The 21,247-nt window shown below is 42.2% G+C and overlaps 2 protein-coding genes across 2 annotated transcripts; both read right to left on the reverse strand.

Annotated features, from left to right (window-relative positions):
• Positions 1-753: 753 nt before the first annotated feature.
• LOC119739203 (dnaJ homolog subfamily A member 2-like) lies at positions 754-10,771 on the reverse strand. The gene is made up of 10 exons (XM_038214048.1): positions 10,616-10,771; positions 8,694-8,753; positions 8,392-8,500; positions 7,843-7,954; positions 7,455-7,535; positions 6,556-6,689; positions 6,255-6,397; positions 4,998-5,196; positions 4,240-4,367; positions 754-3,249 (listed from the first exon to the last, which is right to left on the reverse strand). Exons 1-10 carry the CDS (start codon positions 10,712-10,714, stop codon positions 3,058-3,060), a joined length of 1,257 nt encoding a protein of 418 aa, XP_038069976.1. The 5' UTR covers positions 10,715-10,771; the 3' UTR covers positions 754-3,057.
• A 4,194-nt stretch (positions 10,772-14,965) lies between these two features.
• On the reverse strand, positions 14,966-21,228 carry LOC119739204 (ATM interactor-like). The gene is made up of 5 exons (XM_038214049.1): positions 21,166-21,228; positions 20,127-20,292; positions 19,287-19,430; positions 18,602-18,819; positions 14,966-17,438 (listed from the first exon to the last, which is right to left on the reverse strand). The coding sequence occupies exons 1-5, from the start codon at positions 21,189-21,191 to the stop codon at positions 15,689-15,691; spliced, it is 2,304 nt and encodes a 767-aa protein (XP_038069977.1). The 5' UTR covers positions 21,192-21,228; the 3' UTR covers positions 14,966-15,688.
• Positions 21,229-21,247: the final 19 nt, after the last annotated feature.

The raw sequence follows: 21,247 nt of genomic DNA on the forward strand, positions 1-21,247 counted from the left end.
CCCCTAAAAAATAAAAAAAATTATAAAATAAGTGCATCAGTAAAAAAAAATTGACGGGCCTGATCCCCCCCTCCCTCCTAAGATTTGACAGTTCGGGATTCAGGTCTATAAGACCCAAAACACATTAATAACAGTACTGGAATCGTGCTAGGTTTCTGGGCTGTTGTTGCCAGGGCTCAATACAGTTCCAGAATTATTTTGCAAGTTTGGAACTGGCAGACACTTAAAGTATACCTTTTTGTTTTGCTGTTGTTACAATGAACTTGGCAGCATTAATGTTATGCATATGGATTAACTACATTAATGTACTGACGAAAGACTATTAGCCTATTTCAGATATGACAGACATAGTAGGAGGGCGCTGTTTTATTTGGGTAAATTAGTCTTTTGTATTTGCCAAACCAAACAGCGCCCTCATAATTGTCCGCCACATCTCAAATAGGCTATGATAATTCTGCTGATAATGGTACACCGTAGTATGTTTTCTGTCGGATTTTTAAGGCTGATTACTTTTTAAGCATAACCATTTAAATTTAACTGTGAAATCTTTTTTTCTGATTTCTTTATTTATATCAATACAAATGAATTCCATGTACTTTTATTTGTCTTGTTTTTTCATTGTCAGTCCGTTAGTCTATCTACCGGTTTGGAGTAGTTGTACCATAAAGCTAGGACCACATTCGGTCCTTTGAAATGAAGAAAATACAACAATGTTTAGGGTTTGAGAAAACGTATTCCAACGACAGCAAACAATTTCACATCATTTTGGTTCACATTCCTTTAATATTCAAACCTACCATTTAGTATCCACATAACAATAATAAAAAGCAAACAAATTACACAAAAACAAAAAAATTATGTAACACATAAAAAATATGACATTACACTTCATTCATTCAGTACATAAACTGATCCCATTTTTGCCCAGAGCCATTTGCTTACATAAGCCAGGGGAAACAATGTTTTATCTGTGGATAGAATCAAGCAAGTGATAGACGGTCAGCATCAGGCATACACACATTCATGAATCTAATTTTCGGTGTTGCAGTACTTGTACACGTACTCGAAATTGAGTACATTTTTTGTTCATGCTCGCACTCATGAGAATGTACTTGTATTCGTCCTCACAAGGAGAAAATTACCAGTATTTGTGCTCGCAACCACGGCAAAGTACTCGCACTTGTGGAAACATGCACTCCCGGCGGAATTTTTAATTTCTTGACGTGTATACATGTAAAGGTTTTGCCGTATTTGGAACGGATGACGGATAAACACGCAACGAGCAAGGCCGGAAATATCTGTCAGCGACTCGCTCACAAGCTAGGCCAGAAATATCAGGGTGTGCTACCCACAAATGGGCCTGAACCCGTCTGGCATTGAGGTTTGTGAAAACCAATCCCTCGCCTGGGTGCGGTCAATGTCACAATAATCCCGGCGTGAACTGGTTAAGAGGTACATGCAGGAAAAGAACAAATTTCTACTGTGTGGGAGGCCTTTGCATTTGTTTAATGCCTAGTTGACTGCAAAAAGCCCTTGAGAAGATGTGTACCAATTGAAATGTGCTCGTACTCGAAGCAAAATTCCTTATACTCATACTGCAACACTACATCATTTGGTGAAATAAGCTAGCCAGCAAGAATTCATCAACACATATAAAGGATTGTCTTTGGACTGCGCATAATCATACAATGCAATACCAGTTACTAGTAAATTAAATGACAGGATTAAATACCACGAGGATTTGTTTTCTTCAGGCTGGAAAACGCTCCGTAAAAACTTCTTAAATGCCTGCTGTGCAAATGATATGGGTTTCAAAGAGGAATTTTTTAATTAAGTCGTTAAAGTATTACAAGTCAAACTGCTTAATTACAATGGTTAATAATAATTTATACACCAAAGAATTATAAATACTGAGATTTTTTGGCTCTGGCTTTTATCTAAAGGCTGAAAAAAAGTACAAAAAGAAAAGATATTCACCAGACAGCCTGTGCACGCATTAGGCAGAAGTTAAATTATCCTTACATTACATGGCTATTTGCTCCACCTATAAGCTCCATTGCACAAATTTATACAGGTGGTTTTTGTTTTGTCTTTTGTAGCCTAACAACAGAGTTGCATGACTGAGGTCCAGGACTCAAGACTCGCGTCACAATTTTGGTGAATCTTGACTCGAGTCACTTCAATGAAAGAATGAGACTCGGACTCAACTATCACGACTTCGACTTGACAGAGATAACTAATGAGTCACGTGTTTTCTACCGACAGTACCGTTTTTCGAGAAAATTAAAAAAGAAATTTTGATCTTAATTTTCAGATCACAAGTGCATGTACATGTACTGCTCTAATAAATGGTGTTGCAAAGACTATAGTTCCCAATTGCTTTGCTGTCCCATTCATTGACTTTCACGCATGTATTATCTGGTCAATATATACAAACACCTTGACTCAAAGTGTATATTCCTTGTCAAATTCACCATTTTCTAGACTTTGGCTAGACTTTCTAGATATTTTCTAGACTTTAAAGCCAAAAGTGCTTCCTCAGCTGGTTTTTTACCCGTGGGTTTAAGAATCACTAAATACTGAGCAAAAGCCTTTCATCGTTTCACAATTGAAGGAATACCTATGCATGGAGACTATACTACTTATGATTAAATTAGGGCTGCCACAAACGTTATTCTATAGAGAGTTTACATGTGCCTTTTTGACTCAGTGATAGATAGTTCACACAGAGCTTCACAGTTTTGGTAATAAGTTTGTGACAGTAACACACATGTAAGCATTTGTGTATGGCTGATGTCTCATATAAACTCTCTATTCACTGTACAGGGTAGTTTGAAAAAAAAAAAAAAACACCCCAATCATTTATTCGCCCAATCTACCAATAATTACACATCGATAAAGTTTTTTTTAATGTTTAGTTGCTATAAGCCGATAGACATTGGGCTTTTCCCAAACCTTGGCTACATCTCCAGATTTGGCTCTGCAGTTGAGGCCAAACCTGCAATTGAAGCCGCGATTTGAAAAACGTCCACTGCGGCGTGCGGTTTTACTGCCTTTTCATTGATGGGCGCATTGTACGGATGGTCCACCGCCCCCGCTTTCGTCATCGTCGTCATCGTCATGGTAGGCCTCGCCTCGGTGGTTGTGAGAGTTAGTGTGGTGGGGTTCAAACTCCACCAGGTCGACCTCCTCGGCCTCCTCACCGGGCGGGTCCTGCTTGGGTCTGCGAGGCAGTAGCTTCTCCAGTTTCTGCGGGAAGACAGGAATAAACATCAAAGATGTTTGTGATAGTTGGATACTGGTATTTGTGAGGCGTTCTTGCAAATTGAGACCGAACTGGGCACATGCCGTAGTGGAGAAAACTGGAAAGTTGAAAATATTTTTTCTTGATTTCGATTTTCAGATTTATTAATATTTGTAACCTTTGACATGTCTTCTACACATATTTTAACCCTAACTCCCTAGGCCTTTTTGCTAGGATGTAGCCTCAATCCTGCAAAATCCTCCAATTGGCCTCATGGAAAAATAGCATATAGCCTCAATCCTGCAAATTCCTCCGCTATTTCTTGAATACGGTCCATGGAGGGGTGACCACTGCCTGAATCCTGCAAAATCCTCTGGCTATGACTGTCAATAGGCTGAGGCAGAGGCAGTGACATCCTGGAGCAGTGTGGAGGATGTCAAGTATAATCAAGGACTAAATTTATGCACGGCTGAGCATAAACAACACAAGGTCTGGCCCAAGACCTTGACACAGTGCGTACTCCAAAATCAGCAACCCACTTTTGCATTGTAACCTCAATCCTGCAAATTCCTCCAATTTGCAAAAAGGATTTTGGAGGATTCAGGGCGGTTAGGGTTAAAGAATAGTACACAATTCGTGATATACAAGTGTTTTTGAGGAAAAGCAATTGGCAGCTTTCATTTTCACAATTGAGGATTGACTGGCTGTGACTGTTTATGTAACTTGATACAGCTATGCTTTGACTGCGGGTGATTGATAAGCCAGCTGGGCCTACTTCTTGCCTGCTGTCTGTTGACTGCATTTGACTAGTCACAGTGCTTGCTTGAAATACGATCTCACTGTTGGTGATTAGCCTGTGTTAAAGGCATGGCAGGGGAAAGGATTGATTTTTTTCAGTCCGTGACTGTTAAGATAGCAGGAGGGTTAAGTTTGAAATTGTCAACCGTGCAGAGAACATCACACCACATACACTGACATTTTGACAACAAACTCACTTTCAGTTGCTCCGGGGTAGCAAAATTGTTTTCCGGAAATACGACATTGAATTTCATGATCAGACTTCCTTTGGTGAATGGGTTCCTGTGATGTGGCATACCCTCATTCTCCACCACACGCTTACAGCCTGAAAAAAAAGAAAAAAACAAACACCATATCACACCAAGTCAAGATTTTCCTGTAAAGCTGCATCAATTTACAAGAGAGCTAATTTGCCGCACACAATGTAGTTTTCCTTGGTGCACCCATGTTTGTGAATAAGTCTAGGGAAAACTTGAAATTTTACAGATAATAAAATGTCTGTATTTGTGTTGTTCAAATCACTCATGTACATTTGAATTTACGGAATTTTAAACACAACCATCGTTATATAGTTCTCTCCACGGATCAACAGAAGGTAAGTGTTCTTTCAGCAAAACGAAAACAAATCACATCAGGATGTGTGTGAATTGTTTTCGTTTTGCTGAAAGAACGCATACCTTTTTTGTGATGTGTGGACAGAACTTTTAAACGGGGGTTGTGTTTAAAATTCCGTAACTTCAAAAGTACATGAGTGATTTGAATGATTCTTGTACTAAAAGAAAGCTTATGAATTGGGCTTTCATATCCTAGATATTGGAAGTGCTACATGCAGAACTTCACTAAAACAGAAGTCCTGACATTTGGGTTTCTCTTCTTTTGACTCACCCTGTGTAATTTTGCCCACTCCGGGACCAGTTTTCCCTAGCCTTGCATAATTTACGAAGCACCCCCTTACCTGGTTGAATAATGCTTCCCGGTGGGTTCTTGATGAGAAGCTGACGATCGTCCAGATGTTTCAATGTGATCTGGAATCCACACAGGGCTTGGGTTATAGACACTTCCTGCTCAATGTACAAGTCGTGGCCCGCGCGCTTGAAAGTGTCGTGTTCCTTCTCCACCAGAACGATGATGACATCGCCGGACTCAATCCCAGGCTGGAGGGGGAAAGAGTTGAAAAGTCATCTAAGAGCAAGCTCGAGTGAGGACTACGGTTTACCTGACAGTAGTTCCGCTAACTTCACTCGAACACGCCATGCTTGAACTACTCTAGTCGACTATTTGGAACCGAAGCACAGGGCACCGTTGCATTGCCCGTTACCAATAGCTGCGCGCATCATAATACACAGCAAGGAGCCAGGATCCAGAAGTTTTGTGAAAATGTTTTGACCATTGTTTGACCAGAGACGTTCGCAAGTTGCTATCTGTGCACAGGCGTAGGTTATGTCAGCAATACACCACAAGTCGATCAACGGTCCGCACCCATTTCGCTCCAAAGTGAGTCTTGTATGTGTATGTGCATTTTCACAATACACCTGGCACAAAAAGAAACTAAGCAGTTTTTACAATCATCCTTGTTAGGACATTTCTCAGTGAACAAAAAAAATCTGAAATATACGTTTTGTCACAGAAACTTGCCGGTTCAATTTGATACCTCACTTGGGAACAATGTGTGAGAAATAACGAGAGCGCAAGCGCTGAAGTTCCTGAAATCCTAAAACTAAAAGTTGCACTTAGCGAGATTTTTAATGGGCACTGCAACACATAATGGAATGCAGGGCCTGCATCATTGCATTCAATTGTGTGTTGCAATGCCCACTGAAAATCTCCCTAAGTGCAACTTTTATCAGGGGTGATGAATTAGCGACAAGTGTATGGAAGCCCCCTAACTTCCTAACGCATTACAAGCCACGTGACTATAACATGACCACATTATTGGCTTTTCATTCAAACAATTATCATAAACAAATTCGTGAATTGTTACAAACAATTATTGTCAACTATTTCATGCATTTTGTTTGGTATTTTTGGACAATTACAATTTGGTACTGACAGTTTTATGGGTCACTTAGGGAGATCGTTTTTGGTCAATTTTTTTGGGGGGACCGACAGACCGATCGACCGACCGACCAACTGACATCAAAGTGACTTGTAAAAGCTCTGCGCCAGAGCTTAAAAATGAAAAATGCAGGATAGTGACACCCCCCCTGCTTACCTGTTGATCACCTTCACCATGGAATGTGATCTTCTGGCCTTCTCTCATGCCTTTGTCAATGTGAACCTCCAGGATCTTGCTTTCCTTACAAACTTTGACTCCGTTGCATTTCTTGCACCGATCCCTTTCATTGATACGCTCACCTATGGGAAGCAACAACAACAACAAAAACATGAAAGTACAGCCACCGGTGTTGTGAGCCTCGATCAAACTATTCTGGATAATCAATTTTTCGTCAAAGAGATGTAACTTTCAATCTTCAATCCCTTGAAGATGGCAGTTGGTTTTTTTTTGTCCTTACCCTCGCCTCTGCAATCTGGACAGGAGGACTGCATCTGTTGCACCATGCCGGGGCCAATCTGACGTATTGTCACCTTGATGCCCCGTCCATGACAGCTGTGACAAGGCTGCATGGCTCCGGGCTTACCGCCAAGTCTGCAACGCAAAAAAATAACGCCCAAAATTCATCACAAAATTCAAAAAGTTCAGGGGAACGGATATTAGTACAAAATATGTTTCAGGGGAAAATTCATGTCATGAACCCTTTAAACCGTTTGCGCCAGGAATATTTTGACATTGACCGGATCCGGGCGCTGAATTGTTTTTCACAAACCTCGATGCCAGACGGGTTCAGGCCGTCATCTGCAGGTGTCGCACCCTGAAGTTTCCGGCCTCGCTCGCTGTGAGCGGGTCACTGACAGATATTTCCGGCCTCGCTCGTTGCAGATTTATTTGGCACCTGTTCCGAATACCGCAAAACCTTTGCATGTATACACATCATCCGACATGAACTGGTTAACCCTTCTAGTCTTCTGAACTTCACAACCTTTTGTAAGTTTGCAAAACTGCTTTTGCCCATAGAGTTAATAGCACCTACACTTCAAATTCCTTTGAGGTAACCTTCTGTTGTGTGGTTAATCTCAGGGCAAGCAGGCAGATTCGGTCATGCTTCACTGCTCTCCACAGTGCTGTTTTGTGAACAGTGACTCTGTGTGAGACACAGTTACTTTAACACTCCATATCCCTTCACCCGAAACTGACCTGCAGACGATATTTCTTTGAATAATGACTTCCCACTAGGAGGATTAAACTACTTTGAAACGGTTAGGATTAATATCCACCCTTCCGAGACATGCCATCATACAATAACCATTTGAGGATCCAAAGAATTGTTTGAAATGTCTAACTTTGTGGACTCACCCTTTACAGCCAGCGCAGATGACGTTCTTACTCAATTGCAACTTGGAGGTTTTCCCATTGTACAGATCTTCCAGAGAGACGCTGCATACGAAAACAAAAACAACTCAAAATTACTTAGAAGAAAAAAAATAAACAGTGGGATTTTAGCATAAATGTGACCTGCTACGGCATAATGAGGAATAACTCCCATCCTTGACATTTCGAGTTTTTATACACCATGTAAAAGAGCAACTCTTTAGCTTTCTAATGATACCACATTTATTTCTGTAGTTCAATTAATTCCAAAGACATGCTGTGCGAAAGTCGGTTCCGAGACCTCATTTCGAGTAAAACAGCTTTGAAAAAAAGTTGTGTGTTGACGGTTCATCCCCACAGCGTGACCACTCACCCAAGACGATGCACCGTGTCTTCTCCCTTCATCTTCCGTGGTCTCCTGCCTCCACCAAAACCACCCCCAAAGAGCCCGCCCCCAAAGAGATGGGAAAAGATGTCATCGAATCCTGCAAATGGGAATAATCAATCAAACAATGGCAGTTTTGTTTAACCTTCCTAGTATTCTGCACTTTACAACCTTTTAAGTTTTGCAAAACCATGTTCACCCACACTACAAATTACTTTGAGGTAAAATTCTCTGGAATACAAGGGCAGATGCAGAACACAATATTTTTTGGGGGGGAGGGGGGAATTTGATCCCCCAAAAAGTGGGTCCCAAAAATTACGGCGTGGGGTTCTAGATGCTCTGTGGTGCGATCCGAGGCAATTTCTGTCCACTTTACCCAAAAGTTTTTGAGAAAAAGATGGTGTTGTACGCAGTGCCTGCCTTTATTGCGACGTCGAAAAAGAAAATTGGGTTCGTTTTGGGGGCCATGAGGGACAATAGGGGGGTCCATGATTGAAGGTGTTTACACACTTGTGTGTGTTTGTTGTGTTTCCTTACCTCCACCCTCTCCACCTCCTTCCTTTAACCCTTCCATCCCATATCGATCATAGGTATCCCGCTTATCGGGATTACTCAGCACCTCGTAGGCAAAGCTGATCTCTTTAAACTGCAAATGAAAATTTTAAAAATAATGAAAAAAAAAACACCAGTCCTTGGCCAAGCAACACTGCTTGCAAGGAGTTTCCACACCAAGCACCAAGTCTATTGTACTGGTCATTAATTTCATTACACTTATCAGACTCAGAAAAGGATTCAACTTCAACACAGAACTACACTAAGAAGGGCATGTTCATCTTCACCTTTTCTCCTGAATTGGGATTCTTGTCCGGATGATACTCCTTGGCCAGTTTCCGGTAAGCCTGGTAAACAGAGATAAGAAAAGTTTGATACTCATCTGGTTAAAAGACCAACATGATTGCATGGTAAACTCTGCGAGCACACTGGCTACCGGACCATAAATTATCGAAGCTGATTGTCGGGCAGAAACTACCCTACCCCACGAGAACAGAATCATTCTCTGGCAGGCACTTATTTTCTACAGTAATAATACAATAGCTATGCACAGGCCCACATTTGTTTTGGTTGATGTCTCATTCAAAAGTTAATAACCTTTTTATTGCTAGAAAAATAGGAATTTTATTGATAAGAAGAATCTATTTTTTAAATAGAACGGGGAACACAACTTATTAAGTCCAAGACTTGTGGAAAAAGGTGCAATGAAACAAAGAAAAGTCAGTCGCCATTGTTGAATCATCAACATCTTCACGAAAATGAAGTATCTCAAACTTTCCCTTCTCTTAAGTTATGATACATTTCCCAAGGGAACACTTTTTAGGGAAGGAAAGTCAGGGAAGCTTTGCATTGAAAACTGAAAATCGTCCTCCATTTCACGATCGCAGCCTCTTGTAGATCGGCCCTACACTTCACGATCGCCCATTTCTTAAGTATTTCTGGGAAAAAAATGTTTCAACCCGACGCCACTTTTTTCTTTAAATATCATCTCAATGAACAGGTCATTCATTGCAAAAATGATGATAAGACATGAATCTGGGACTGAAAAACATTTCCAATTTTGTTAGGAAAATTTTCTTGACTCTCCACAGACTTCGTACACAATCGCGGAAGTTTTTTCTGCATTTCCTAACAAAATTGGAAATGTTTCTCGGTCCCACATTCATGTCTTTTCCACATTTTTGCATAGACTGATTGAGCATGCTGAGTGAGAGTGAGAATGAGATGATATGATAATGATATTGATAATATATTTTATGAAGAAAAAAGTGGCGTCAGGTTGCAACATCCTCAAGAAGAAGAAGAAGAGGAGCAACTATAGAATGCAGGGCCACGCCGGAGCAAGGTTTTTTTTTCTGCTTGGAGGCGTGGATCGAGGCCGGCAATGTGAGTTGTCTTCTCATCAATGATTGGAAGGGAGGGCGCGCTTGTAAATATTTCGGGGCACGGAGTCGCGGAGTCGCAGAGACTAGAGACGCGGGGCACTGGAGTCGCCGAGTCGCGGAGACGCGCGCCACCGATAGAGGGCGCAATTCTCGGCGGTATTTTTTTGAGAACGAAGCATCCATATCCATTTTTAATTTCCTCGCAAAGGAAGGGAGGAGGGCGACGAGGCACTGGGGCACTGGAGTCGCGGAGGCGCAGAGTCACAAATTTGCGCCACCGATAGAGGGCGCAATTCTCGGCGGTATTTTTTTGAGAACGAAGCATCCGTATCCATTTTTAATTTCCTCGCAAAGGAAGGGAGGAGGGCGACGAGGCACTGGAGTCCAGGAGTCGCGGAGTCGCGGGGCACTGGAGTCGCGGAGGCACTGGAGTAGTGGAGGCGCGGAGTCGCAGAGACGCGCGCCGATAGAGGGCCCAATTCTCGGAGGTAGGTCGACTGCGGCTCCACGCAGCCGTACGGAGGCGCGGATGTAGAGTGTAGTGGCCCTGCATTCTATAGTTGTACCGAAGAAGAATGTGATCAGCCACATGTATGCGAAAAACACACGTAACTCAGTGCAGCCAGTGCAGTCATGCCATGGCAGTGGTAATGCAGATTTCATGTTGGCGCTGTGTGTGACGTGAGTGTGATTGCTCAATACACATCACACGACACACACAGATCATCATGCACAAAAGCCGGGCGGAAGTTCCCTTCATTTTCACAGTAAAATTCTCCATTCTTTTTCAAAATATTGACATAGTAACTACTCAGATATCCTACCTTTTTAAGTTCGGTTTCGTTGGCATTTTTAGACACTCCTAAAACCTCATACAGCCTTGTGTCGTTCGCGGGAGCGCGGCTTCGCATGTTGAACGCCATCTTGTCGGCAATGAAATCGCTAGAAAACTCGATGCACTTCGACTGCGCAAGTTCCTTGTTGTGACGTCATAAACTGCATGGTGCCTGTTTACGCAATAATCATAATTACAGCACAGAGGTACAGGAAACTAGACATTGGAATTTCAACTGATGCGCAACCTCGTCCCCAGTGCTAACTTTATTTCCAACCGCGTTTCCAATAGTAACTTAGAGAGCAGGTAGTGATGGGCGCGTACTGCTCAACATCCTGGGGACGAGGTTGACTGATGTGCTGACGTAACATCATGCGCACATGTGGTGGGATTCCCCGCACATTGCCCACGTAAAAATTGTCACGTGGTTAGTTGAACATTAACATTGCGTTACATTGCATGCATTGCATTGGCTGAAAGTTTTTCCGAAAATAACCCATGCAATCGCAGATAACCTGAAGGAACTTCTTCGACATTCGAAAATTATCATATCTCTTAGAATTCATATCGTGTTTGTCAGCAAAAAAATAATTATATAGAAAGGGATTCAGTCAGCTTCGAAAATTGGGAAATCTCACCCAAATAGTCAATCGGTATGACTGGTTTTGGAAATAAAGAGTGCTATCGACGAAATCGTGTTTCATGATCAACATGCCCGCCCGATTTATTTGTCAGGACGAATATATTCGATTTGTATGTTTTCTCAACGGAGGGGGGGGGGGGATCTACTTTTCTTCTAATTTGGATATTTCAACCGTCTGAAAAAAACGTTAGTTACTACGGGTTGCTTTTGCGCCCATATCGCACATAAAGAGACGCCTTGTTATAATTATCAGGCGGAAAATAATTCGAAATTTGTGAAGTAAATGATTCTATAACTAAACGTCAGGGGATTTTTTTTTGGGGGGGGGGGGCGTATCATAAGTCCGACGCCTCAGGTCCGACACCTCATAATGAGGCGTCGGACTTATGAGGTATAACATTTATTTATTCCGCCTCATAGGTCCGACGCCTCATAAGTCCGACGCGGCCGCCTCATAAGTCCGACGTCGGAAAAACGAGGCGTTTAAATTGTCGGACTTACGAAGCATCGGAGCTATGGACTTATGAGGCGTCGGACCTATGAGGCGTCGGACTTAAGAGCGGACCCCTTTTTTTCGATGTCTCGTTCAAACCAAACCTTAGTACATCTCCCCTGGATCCGTGCATGGGGAAACTGCGGGGGTGTGGGGTGGAGGAGGTCATCACATTATACCACCTTATTATTTCAAATTTCAATAAAAACAAAACCATTTTATTGTCAGAATTTGTTTTAATTTCTGTGATCCATAATCCAAACGAAAAAAGAAAAGCAAAAACTGATTCGATGAGTTTTCCGTATAGTTGTATAAGAAAACGGGACTGATTATGTAACCGATGGCAGATATTGAATTTCGACCAATTATGAGGGACTGTATATTTTTCCATATCGGCCTTGGGTCAGAAAATACAGGGTGATGCAAAAAGAAGGAAACCTTCTTCGTCCAGGATATAACCTACTTACTTAACTTATTTGAACTGGTTATTTTTTATAATGTAGTGAAGTATAGCTCTTCAAACGTTGTGAAGAAATCTTTTTAAAAAAATCGCAAGAATAGGGTTATTATGCTAATTTGAATACGAAATTACTGTTGTCCACGTGTAAGTCTAGTGCAGTGTTTTTGCCTTCAAATCAAGCTCCGGAGCTCAGTCAAGCGGATGGAATAAAGCCGTCCGGGGACAAACAGGTAAGACACAATACATTTTTAAACTACCATACCTCAGAGACAAAAATGAATTTGCAATAATATTTTCGTCACTTATGTTTAAAGATCAATATTTTAATACCATTAAATTGAATTTTTAAGAGATGCTCAACAAGTAGGTGACAATTGCTGTCAAAAGTGGGTTTCCTTCTTTTTGCATCACCCTGTATATTCTGTTAATGTCTGTAATCACACAGGGAATTGGGTCAATGTAATTGTTATCCTATATTATTAACTGATTTTATTGAACTTTTCTCATAAAAAAATATGAAATATTTCTAGCAATCAAAAAAAAGGGAATACAACATCCAGAATGTAAACATATTTGCATGAATTTGGTTTTAAGTTGTCACCCCCCCCCCTCCCACATATGTATTTTTTTGTTAGGAGCTACATGAAGTTGAAAAGTGGCGAGTGTCTTCTTATAATCTGTTTTGCTCAAATTTGTACTAAATTTTGAATCAGCAGAGCACAGACAGATTTCAGACCATTTTTCTCAAACTATCATACATGTATAATTATCTTTATCCTTTTTAAAGTTGTTTTTAGGGGTACTTAAATATGTACATGTATGCCATGTAATAAATGTATGCCTTTAAAAAAAGAAAACCCACCTCTTTATGGGAAGCTAGTTTTTTTTTTTGAAAGACAAAGCGCAGCATTATGATACAGGTAATCTTAAACCCCATACTGTAAATGCCAAACATCAGCTAATAATTACTGTATAAAAATAAACATATCCTTCAGTACTGTACAGATGTGTAAAAAAAACGAATAGCCAACTTAAATATTTCCCTGAATTCTTTAAACATTTTACACAAACTTATACAAATCATCAAAAACAACTTTCCCCCAATTGAAAGTTTTGGAGAAATAACCTACATTTCAGATATTATGCTAATACATTCCATTGAATACGCAAATATATTTACAATCATATTTAATTCCAAAAGATATTTGTTATATTTGTATTTCCACTGGGCGAGTAACTCAAATACTCAAGTACTCGTGAGTAGTTTATGCTACTCATTGTTCTACTCCTGGTTTTCATCTACTCGAGTACTCGTCCTGGCGCGAGTAGAAGCAGGTACTCACAAGTAGCAATTTAGGGTTTAAGGTTCACGGCCTAATACGTCCCCTGCAAACAGGGAATCACTCCCTCCACCTCTCTCTCCCTAGGACTCCATTCGTCCCAAAAAGTAAATGACCCAAAACGTCACACAGTTAAGGATATATCAGCGCTGAAGAATGCGGTGTGACTTGCAAGCTATTTGCTTGTATTAAGTTACTTCATGTCATACTAACGTATATGTCATTTTCTGCTTTTATGAGAATTCGGTTCACTACTCGCGAGTACTTGACTACTTACGAGTAATTTCTTTGGGAGTACTCGAGTAGAAAAATCCAATTCTCGACTCGCCCAGGCCTAAGGTATAATCATGAAGCTGGTTTCTATACCCAGAAACACACCTACCAATATGATGAGAAAATCCTTGCTCAAAGTGAAGTATGGACTGGTATTAAAACCCTGTGAAATTATTCTGCCTGAAATGATATCGTTTGGAAGACAACAGTCGGTGATGGTGCCATAGTGGTTTTGAAAAAGTGTGCCCAAGGGCTCACTTTTTAATGAGCACTGGCAAAGGAATACATTTACGATACCCCAAAATTTAGCATATGTGTTCTGTTTTCTTAAAATATATAGTAGCCATTTGTTAAACACCTACTTAAAATTTGAGCAATACTATTGCAGTGAACAAAACTATGCACACAAACACAAATGATCCCATGTGCCTTTAAGTACAGACCTGTTTTTTGCAATTTAAACATCATCAAGCAAACTTTTTTAACACCATCTTCTAGTGGTGAGGAAAATTGGAGATTTCAAAATCCAGTTATCCTAAATGTTTTCCAACCTAATAATGGTTATCCAATTTCACCAGAAGCTCCCTTTCAATTCAGTCATGCCAACAAAAAGTGGCAAATGTGGTGCCGCACGCAACGCCCTCCACAAAGATTGGTATAGTATGCGGGATTCAATGACCACTGGGCCTTTCCAAAAACACCCCAGAGCTGTAAATGGGTGAGCACTCTCTGATCAGTTGAAATGGGCAGTTATAAGATGGAATTTTTTGCGTCGGGGTGATATAATTCAAATTAGGTTTTGCCCTTCACCGACATTTTTAAACACTGTATACTCAGTGTGTTACCTCCCGAGTGAAAGTTGGAAAAAAATCGCTCGGGTGGGACTCGAACCCACGACCTCCTGCTTTCTAGTGCAGATGTCTTACCACTCGACCACCGAGCTAACGGGATCGGTTGGTCGGTTCGAATCTGATGTACACAGCAGCGGGTACCGCATAAACTATTATAAGATGGAATTTTGCGTCGGGGTGATATAAATCAAATTAGGTTTTGCCCTTCACCGACGTTTTTAAACACTGTATACTCAGTGTGTTACCTCCCGAGTGAAAGTTGGAAAAAAAAGGAAAAAAAAAAAATTGGGCAGGAAAATGGGCAGGCTATTCATGAACCAAGAAGACAGCTAGTGAGTGAACGTGGCTACAGTCAGAGAGACTACTGAGCACACTGTGGGATGTTGAATTCTTTAGCTTATGTAACACAAAAACACAAGGTTTAATTTTTTTTAAAGTTTGATTTCAAATATTGGATTTCCAAAATCCAAACTGAATAGTGAAATTTGAAACAAATTTAAAAAAAAATCTTGTTTAAACTTCGACCACTACCATCTTCCCTGGTAAAAAACTTCCAATTTGTATTTCAGACAAATCTAGTTTAAAGAACTATTTATGAATACATTTCAAGCAAACCGACACCCTGTGTTACCATGATACAAACTACTTACAGTGATAACTTATTCAATATCTTCCCTGCTTGTTTCTTTCATGGCAGCTTAGGCCCATTCTAGACGCCGTGCTACTGACGTGCCGAATTCAATTAATTTGACTTTTTTAAAATTCGGCACAGCGATAGGATGGCGTTTAGAACCATTTGGCTTGGCAAATTGACTTTGGTACGGCACCATTCTTTGGCTCGACAGGGCTGCCACTGTTGTCGTTCCGAATGGCAGTGGCACGGCACTGATCTAAACGCCGGTAAGCAAAGCCAAAAAATTGGGCCCAGATTGCTATCAAGGTTCAGTGGAAGGCTTCGTGTTTATGTTACCCTGTATGAATGTGGCTGAACACCTCTGAAGATTATACACCTCCTCGATATGTCTCATCTGTCTGGACATGCCTGGCTGATGTATCCCCTCCCTCCAACTGCCAACTGCTGCTCGTCTGAGTTTGCACCTGCGTCCTGTTTGTCAGCTGACGGACAGAGCTGTTCAGGAAATGTGCATCCGTCTGTACAGAAGCGGATTGATAATCGAAGGCACCGAGATCAAAGTCAGCCATGGTTTGAGTTTGCATGCTGGACAGGCTGTACTCCAAGAAGGAGTCCGTCTGAGTCTGAAGGGAGGAATTCTGGTTCCCTCCTTGACCCTGCTGTATCGTCTGGGTGTACATGTCCAGGGAGAGGAAGTCACTGCTACTCAGGGTGAGGTCTGGGAGTGCAGTTTGCGTCTGCTGGTGGTCGGTCTTAGGAGCAGGGGATGAGAGAGTCTGAGTCTGTTGGCAGCAAGAAGCAATGTTGTTTTCATCAAGACCTCCTCCTGGGCTAGTTTGGCTCTGTGATTCGTTGAGTAGAAAGGCATCCAAATAGGCGCTGTAGAAGTTGGTCTGAGTCTCCATGGTACTCTGTGGGGCTAACCTATCCACGTACTGACTTTGCAGGTCGGATGTGGCCGTATGGATACTGGTCTGGGTGGTGTCAGCAGGGTACCTGGTTGTCTGAGTGGAAATGCTCTCAGTGGCTGTGGAGTCCTCAAATGCTGACTGACTTATGGTGGTCTGTGTCTCCGAACTGCTCAGATTCAAGAAGTCAAAGACATTGAGGTCAGTCTGGGTGGGGACTCCGGCAATATCAGTCAGGGTGCCCTGATCACTTACTTGTGCCAAGGATGAGAGCCAATCATCTGTTTGAACATCACAGCTGGATGTGGTGTTGGAACTGAACCGGGGCTCCATCTGCACTGTGAAGTGAGTTTGCTGGCCAGGCAAGGAGCTGACGCTACTTACGTTGTTGGGAAGCGAGCCTGAGGGTCCTTGGTAATAGGTCTGGCTTGTTTGGGTGTTCCTGTTTAATGCTGACATGTCCTGCTGCGGGTACTGTTGCTGAAGGACCTGCTGCTCTGGCACCCGCATATGCAGCTGCTGCTGCCTTCTTGACGGCGTGTTGATTTGTGCCGACATGAGAGCTTCCTGCATGATCACATCACCAGGGGTTTGTGTGTGGGCTGAATTCCGCTTAATAATAGTCTGCGTCTGGCAGTTGCTGCTGCTATTCAGATGGGTGTTCATTCCTGAATCTCTGAACACTCGTAGACTGTTAGAGCTACCATCTCCCCCTGGCAATACTGAAGGATTAAAAACAGAGCCTTTGCGAACCCCTTCGAGTTGACGCTTAGCCAACCTCGCTCCCCGGCTTCCAAACCGTTGTGGGGTCTGGGTAGCGAGAGTTCTTTTGTACCTTGTGGCCGGCTGACTCGGCGCAACAGTCACTGGAAAGCTCTGCACGATGCCTTTGTTGATTGTCACAATCTGGGTGATTTCAGGATGCAAGGCGGCGGCCTTACCAATGCTGAGGATGGTAGGCTTTGGCAAGAGGAAGCGCTCTGTCTTCTGCTTGTTCTTGGATTGGGGAGTATTGGTTGGAGTACCTGCCTCTAAAATCTGCAATGGTTGGGGGGTCGCAATGAGACGGGGAATATTGCCAACTCGGGAAACAGGAACTGGGATTGTCAGGATTCTGTTGACAGCAACCGATGGAGGGTTTTCATTTGTATTGTGTGATTTTGTTACTGGTGAAGTCCTCCTGTTCACTTGCTGCTGAGGTGGTTGCTCCCTGAGACAGTTAAAGAAAACCATGGAAATATGGAAGAAGGCATCTTGACCAGTGTTGCTTTGTACACTGCAATGTCATACTTGAATTTTGTGAAGTTTACTTTGCACAACATCAGACACAGGCTAGGTGCCTTGCAGAGAAAGTTATTACTCTGAATGCTTTCAAAATGTTAGCCTGTAATGCAAATAGCTTTAGATCTTCATTTGTTGAAGCAAGAACTTTAATAACCAACTGTTGGTTTCATTTGGACAGGGTTCTGTTCGGATTGGTTGGGCTTGAGTTGGGTTGGATTGGGTTGGTTGTGGCTGGGTTTGAGTTGGGTTGGGATGGGTTGGGTTTGGTTGGGTTTGAGTTGGGTTGGATTAGGTTGAGTTGGGTTTGAGTTGGGCTGGGTTGGGTTTGAGTTGGGTTGGATTAGGTTGGGTTGGGTTGGGTTGGGTTCGAGTTGTGTTGGATTAGGTTTGAGTTGGGTTGGATTAGGTTGGGTTGGGTTTGAGTTGGGTTGGGTTGGGGTTGGGGTTGGGTTGGGTTGGGATTTGGGTTGGTTAGGTTGGGTTGGGCTGCAGTTTGTTTGGGTTGGATTGGGTTGATTGCAGCTGGGTTTGGGTCGTGTTGGGTTGTGTTGGGTTGTGTTGGGTTGGGTTTGAGTTGGGGTTGGGTTGGATTGGGTTGGGGTTGGGTTGGGTTGGGGTTGGGTTGGGTTGGGTGGGTCGGTCGGGGTTGGGTTTGGTTGGGTTGGGGTTGGGTAGGGGTTTGGTTGGGTTGGGTTGGGATTGGGTGTGGGTTTGGTTGGGTTGGTTCGGACTGCGGTGGATGCAGTGGGGTTGGGATGGGTAGGGTGTGTTGGGTTTGGTAAGGTGGGATTATTGGGGTGAGTTGGTGGGTTTTCAGTTGTGCTGTGCTGGATTGGGTTCAATTAGGTTACGTTAGCTATGGATAGATTTAAGCTTGGCTGGATTAAGTAGGAAATACTGAACTGAAATCAATAGATGAAAAATGTTAAGGTTTCTGTTATGGCTCTGTAAGTGTATTAAGTCTTAAACATCTTGGAGTTGGATCAGGAAATTGAAAAGCAATATATATTACGTTATTTTATACAGCACTGTTTTTGTAATTTAAGACTTTATTTTAAAAACAGGCATTTCAGGCAAATTCCAACTTACACATTTGAAGCCTCCTCGGCATAGTCAGGCGGCAACTCGTGGTTCTTTCTCCTCGCGTGCAAGCACAGGGCCTGTCTGGTTGTGTAGGGCACACCGCAGGAACAGGTGAAGTTCTTCCCGCAAATCTTCTCATGTTTGCGCCGCTGAAGTTCAAAGGCGAAGGGGAATTGGCACTTTCTGCATAGATAATTACGTACACCGTGCACTTGCTGGTAGTGCTAATAGTTTTCATTAAAAAAAAAGAGAGAGAACACAATTTACAAACTGCAGTGTCCTTACTCAGAAAAGATTCAAAAAGCTTGCATACTTTTTGAGAAAACTGTGAAAATGCATTATTTTTCTCAGGGCAAGGCATAGGATTCTGTAGAAAGTGATAGTTTATTCCTAATCATCAAAAGTAATTTGCTGACTTGAAGTAAAAACATTTCCTAGCAATATATCACATATAAACCAACTTAGGATGTTGAAAATTTAAAAAATTCAGCCCCTGAATCATTACACTCATTGTGTGTGTCAGACATGTTTTCAAAAACCTAGCTAACGACTTGGAAACACCACTCGCCATTGTTGTTTTCGTTCGCCAACGTCGGTGGCTTACAGTTTAGTCCCACTTGCACAGACGCTTCCAAGACTGGCACACTTTAACATAGTTCGCGTAAAGTGGATTGCAAGATTGAACCCGTACCTGTTTAAGAGGCCACATGTTTGAGAAAGGGTTGTTGCCTTCTTTGTGTCGACTGCATCCTACTACTGGGCAGAAGTACTGTTTCTGGACTGCCGGGTCCTTGGACTGCCGACATTTGGTGAAGAGGACCCTCTCGGACTTATTCTACAAATTAAAGTGGACGCATGTGTTAGGAAACATTTTATATTCCAGTGAATCCAACCTAATTAGTAAGTAAACACCCCCAACAAAGAAAGTCCACACTCATTGGAGGCGTCATAGTTTTAAATCTGAGGGTCTTATGAGGACGTCATTTATATAGGCTACATCTTTGGGGAATTTTACCAGCTACATTTTGATACCCCATTTGCTACCAAGACTGTAAATTGTCTAAGATTGACACAGCTTATGAACAGAAGTATATTAACGACGTTTTCATAGCTCATTTAGGCCACAAAAAAAAGTCTCCGGTTTCTGGTATGGAGCTTGCCCAAAAAGTGGTGCGGCGACGCGGCTTTTTTTTTTTTTTACCTGATTTTTTTGCTTCAAATGTCGGCTGATGACTGCAAATGGTGCCCGACTAAACTTAGTGCAAATATATGGGAGTCCAGAGAGGCCACATAAAGCTTATTCTTGACCATAACCCAATCTAAAAACACGTTAAAATTGTGCAGCAGCAGGATTCCAGTCAAACCAGTGAGTTTGGCGGTTTTGAGACATCATCTTTCATTGAAAAAAAAACTTTTTCATTTTGCCGACACGCATGGCTACGGCGACGCGCGCGCATACCAGAAACCGGAGACTTTTTTGTTTTGGCCTTAGCTTGATCGCATCACAAATGTTGTGAATTGTAATACATACCTTGTATATTCCATGTGTCTTTATAACATGCATTTTGAGAGCTGTAGTTGTCGGTAGGAGCTTGTCACAGCCTTCCACCGTGCAGGGGACATTTCGTCTCGGCTGTTCCATCAGTTCTTCTGCCGAGGGGCAGATGATCTCCACCGTTGTCATGGCGACTGTCATCCTACCATCAAAATGTACTCACTCATGTCATGGTCATGTGGTGGTTTCTCTACATCAATAAATACAGGAGTTTTGTGATTATAGGCCTTGGTAGTATGTGGCTAAGTCTCTTCTTAACCAGTTCGTTCCAGGATTATTTTTGTCGAACATTTCGATTTTCGAAAAAGGCAAGATATAGCAGCCAACTTTTGATATACAGCCAAACGCCACAACTACTGATTCGCAAGAGTCATTTCAACAGTTTTTGTACGATATTTCTTACCCCTACTTCATATTTTTACACTCCGGGGTGTGCCCACGGAGCGTAAATTGTACCACAACAGGCCATGCACAGCGGCCTTTTTCAAGTTCAACACACGGTCCGCCTCCACAGACTTCTTGGACTTTGCGTGTGTGTACAAAACAAATGGGGGAATAGCGTGCTTAGACCATGGAGGAAGGAATAGATGTCATCCGGAGGCGAGTCGAGGCACGCTTGACGTTTTAACCCGTCGGCCGTGCCTGTGTATAAAAACAGCCAGATCATGTCAACACGTCATCCGACACGATCTGGTTAAGTCTCATGGAAAAATATTGTTTAAAATTAAAGGTAGCAATGCTAGTCACTAGCATGGGTAGAGTAGATAATTAAAAATAGGCCTAGTAAAAAAGTACTAGTATTAGTAACATGAGTTATGAATAAAATTAAAAACAACTTTCTATTTTGTTTTGCGACTCCCGACTAGTAACACATGACTAAAGTGCTCAGCGGTTCTAATTTCGCCGTTAGACTTGCTTTTGAGGGGAAAGTTTCTAGGATTGTTCTGTGAATAACTAAATACGCGGAAAGGTAATCGAGGAGGAAATTCCTGGAGGAAATCCATGAAAATCAAACCTGTTTTTAGTGCGATCCGCGACCATGACACTCCCTGCTGCAGCTGTGTGCTAGATAGATAACAGCTTGAAGACTACTGAGG

The sequence above is a fragment of the Patiria miniata genome, unplaced genomic scaffold, assembly GCF_015706575.1.
Source record: "Patiria miniata isolate m_02_andy unplaced genomic scaffold, ASM1570657v1 HiC_scaffold_30, whole genome shotgun sequence".
Classification (NCBI taxonomy): domain Eukaryota; kingdom Metazoa; phylum Echinodermata; class Asteroidea; order Valvatida; family Asterinidae; genus Patiria; species Patiria miniata.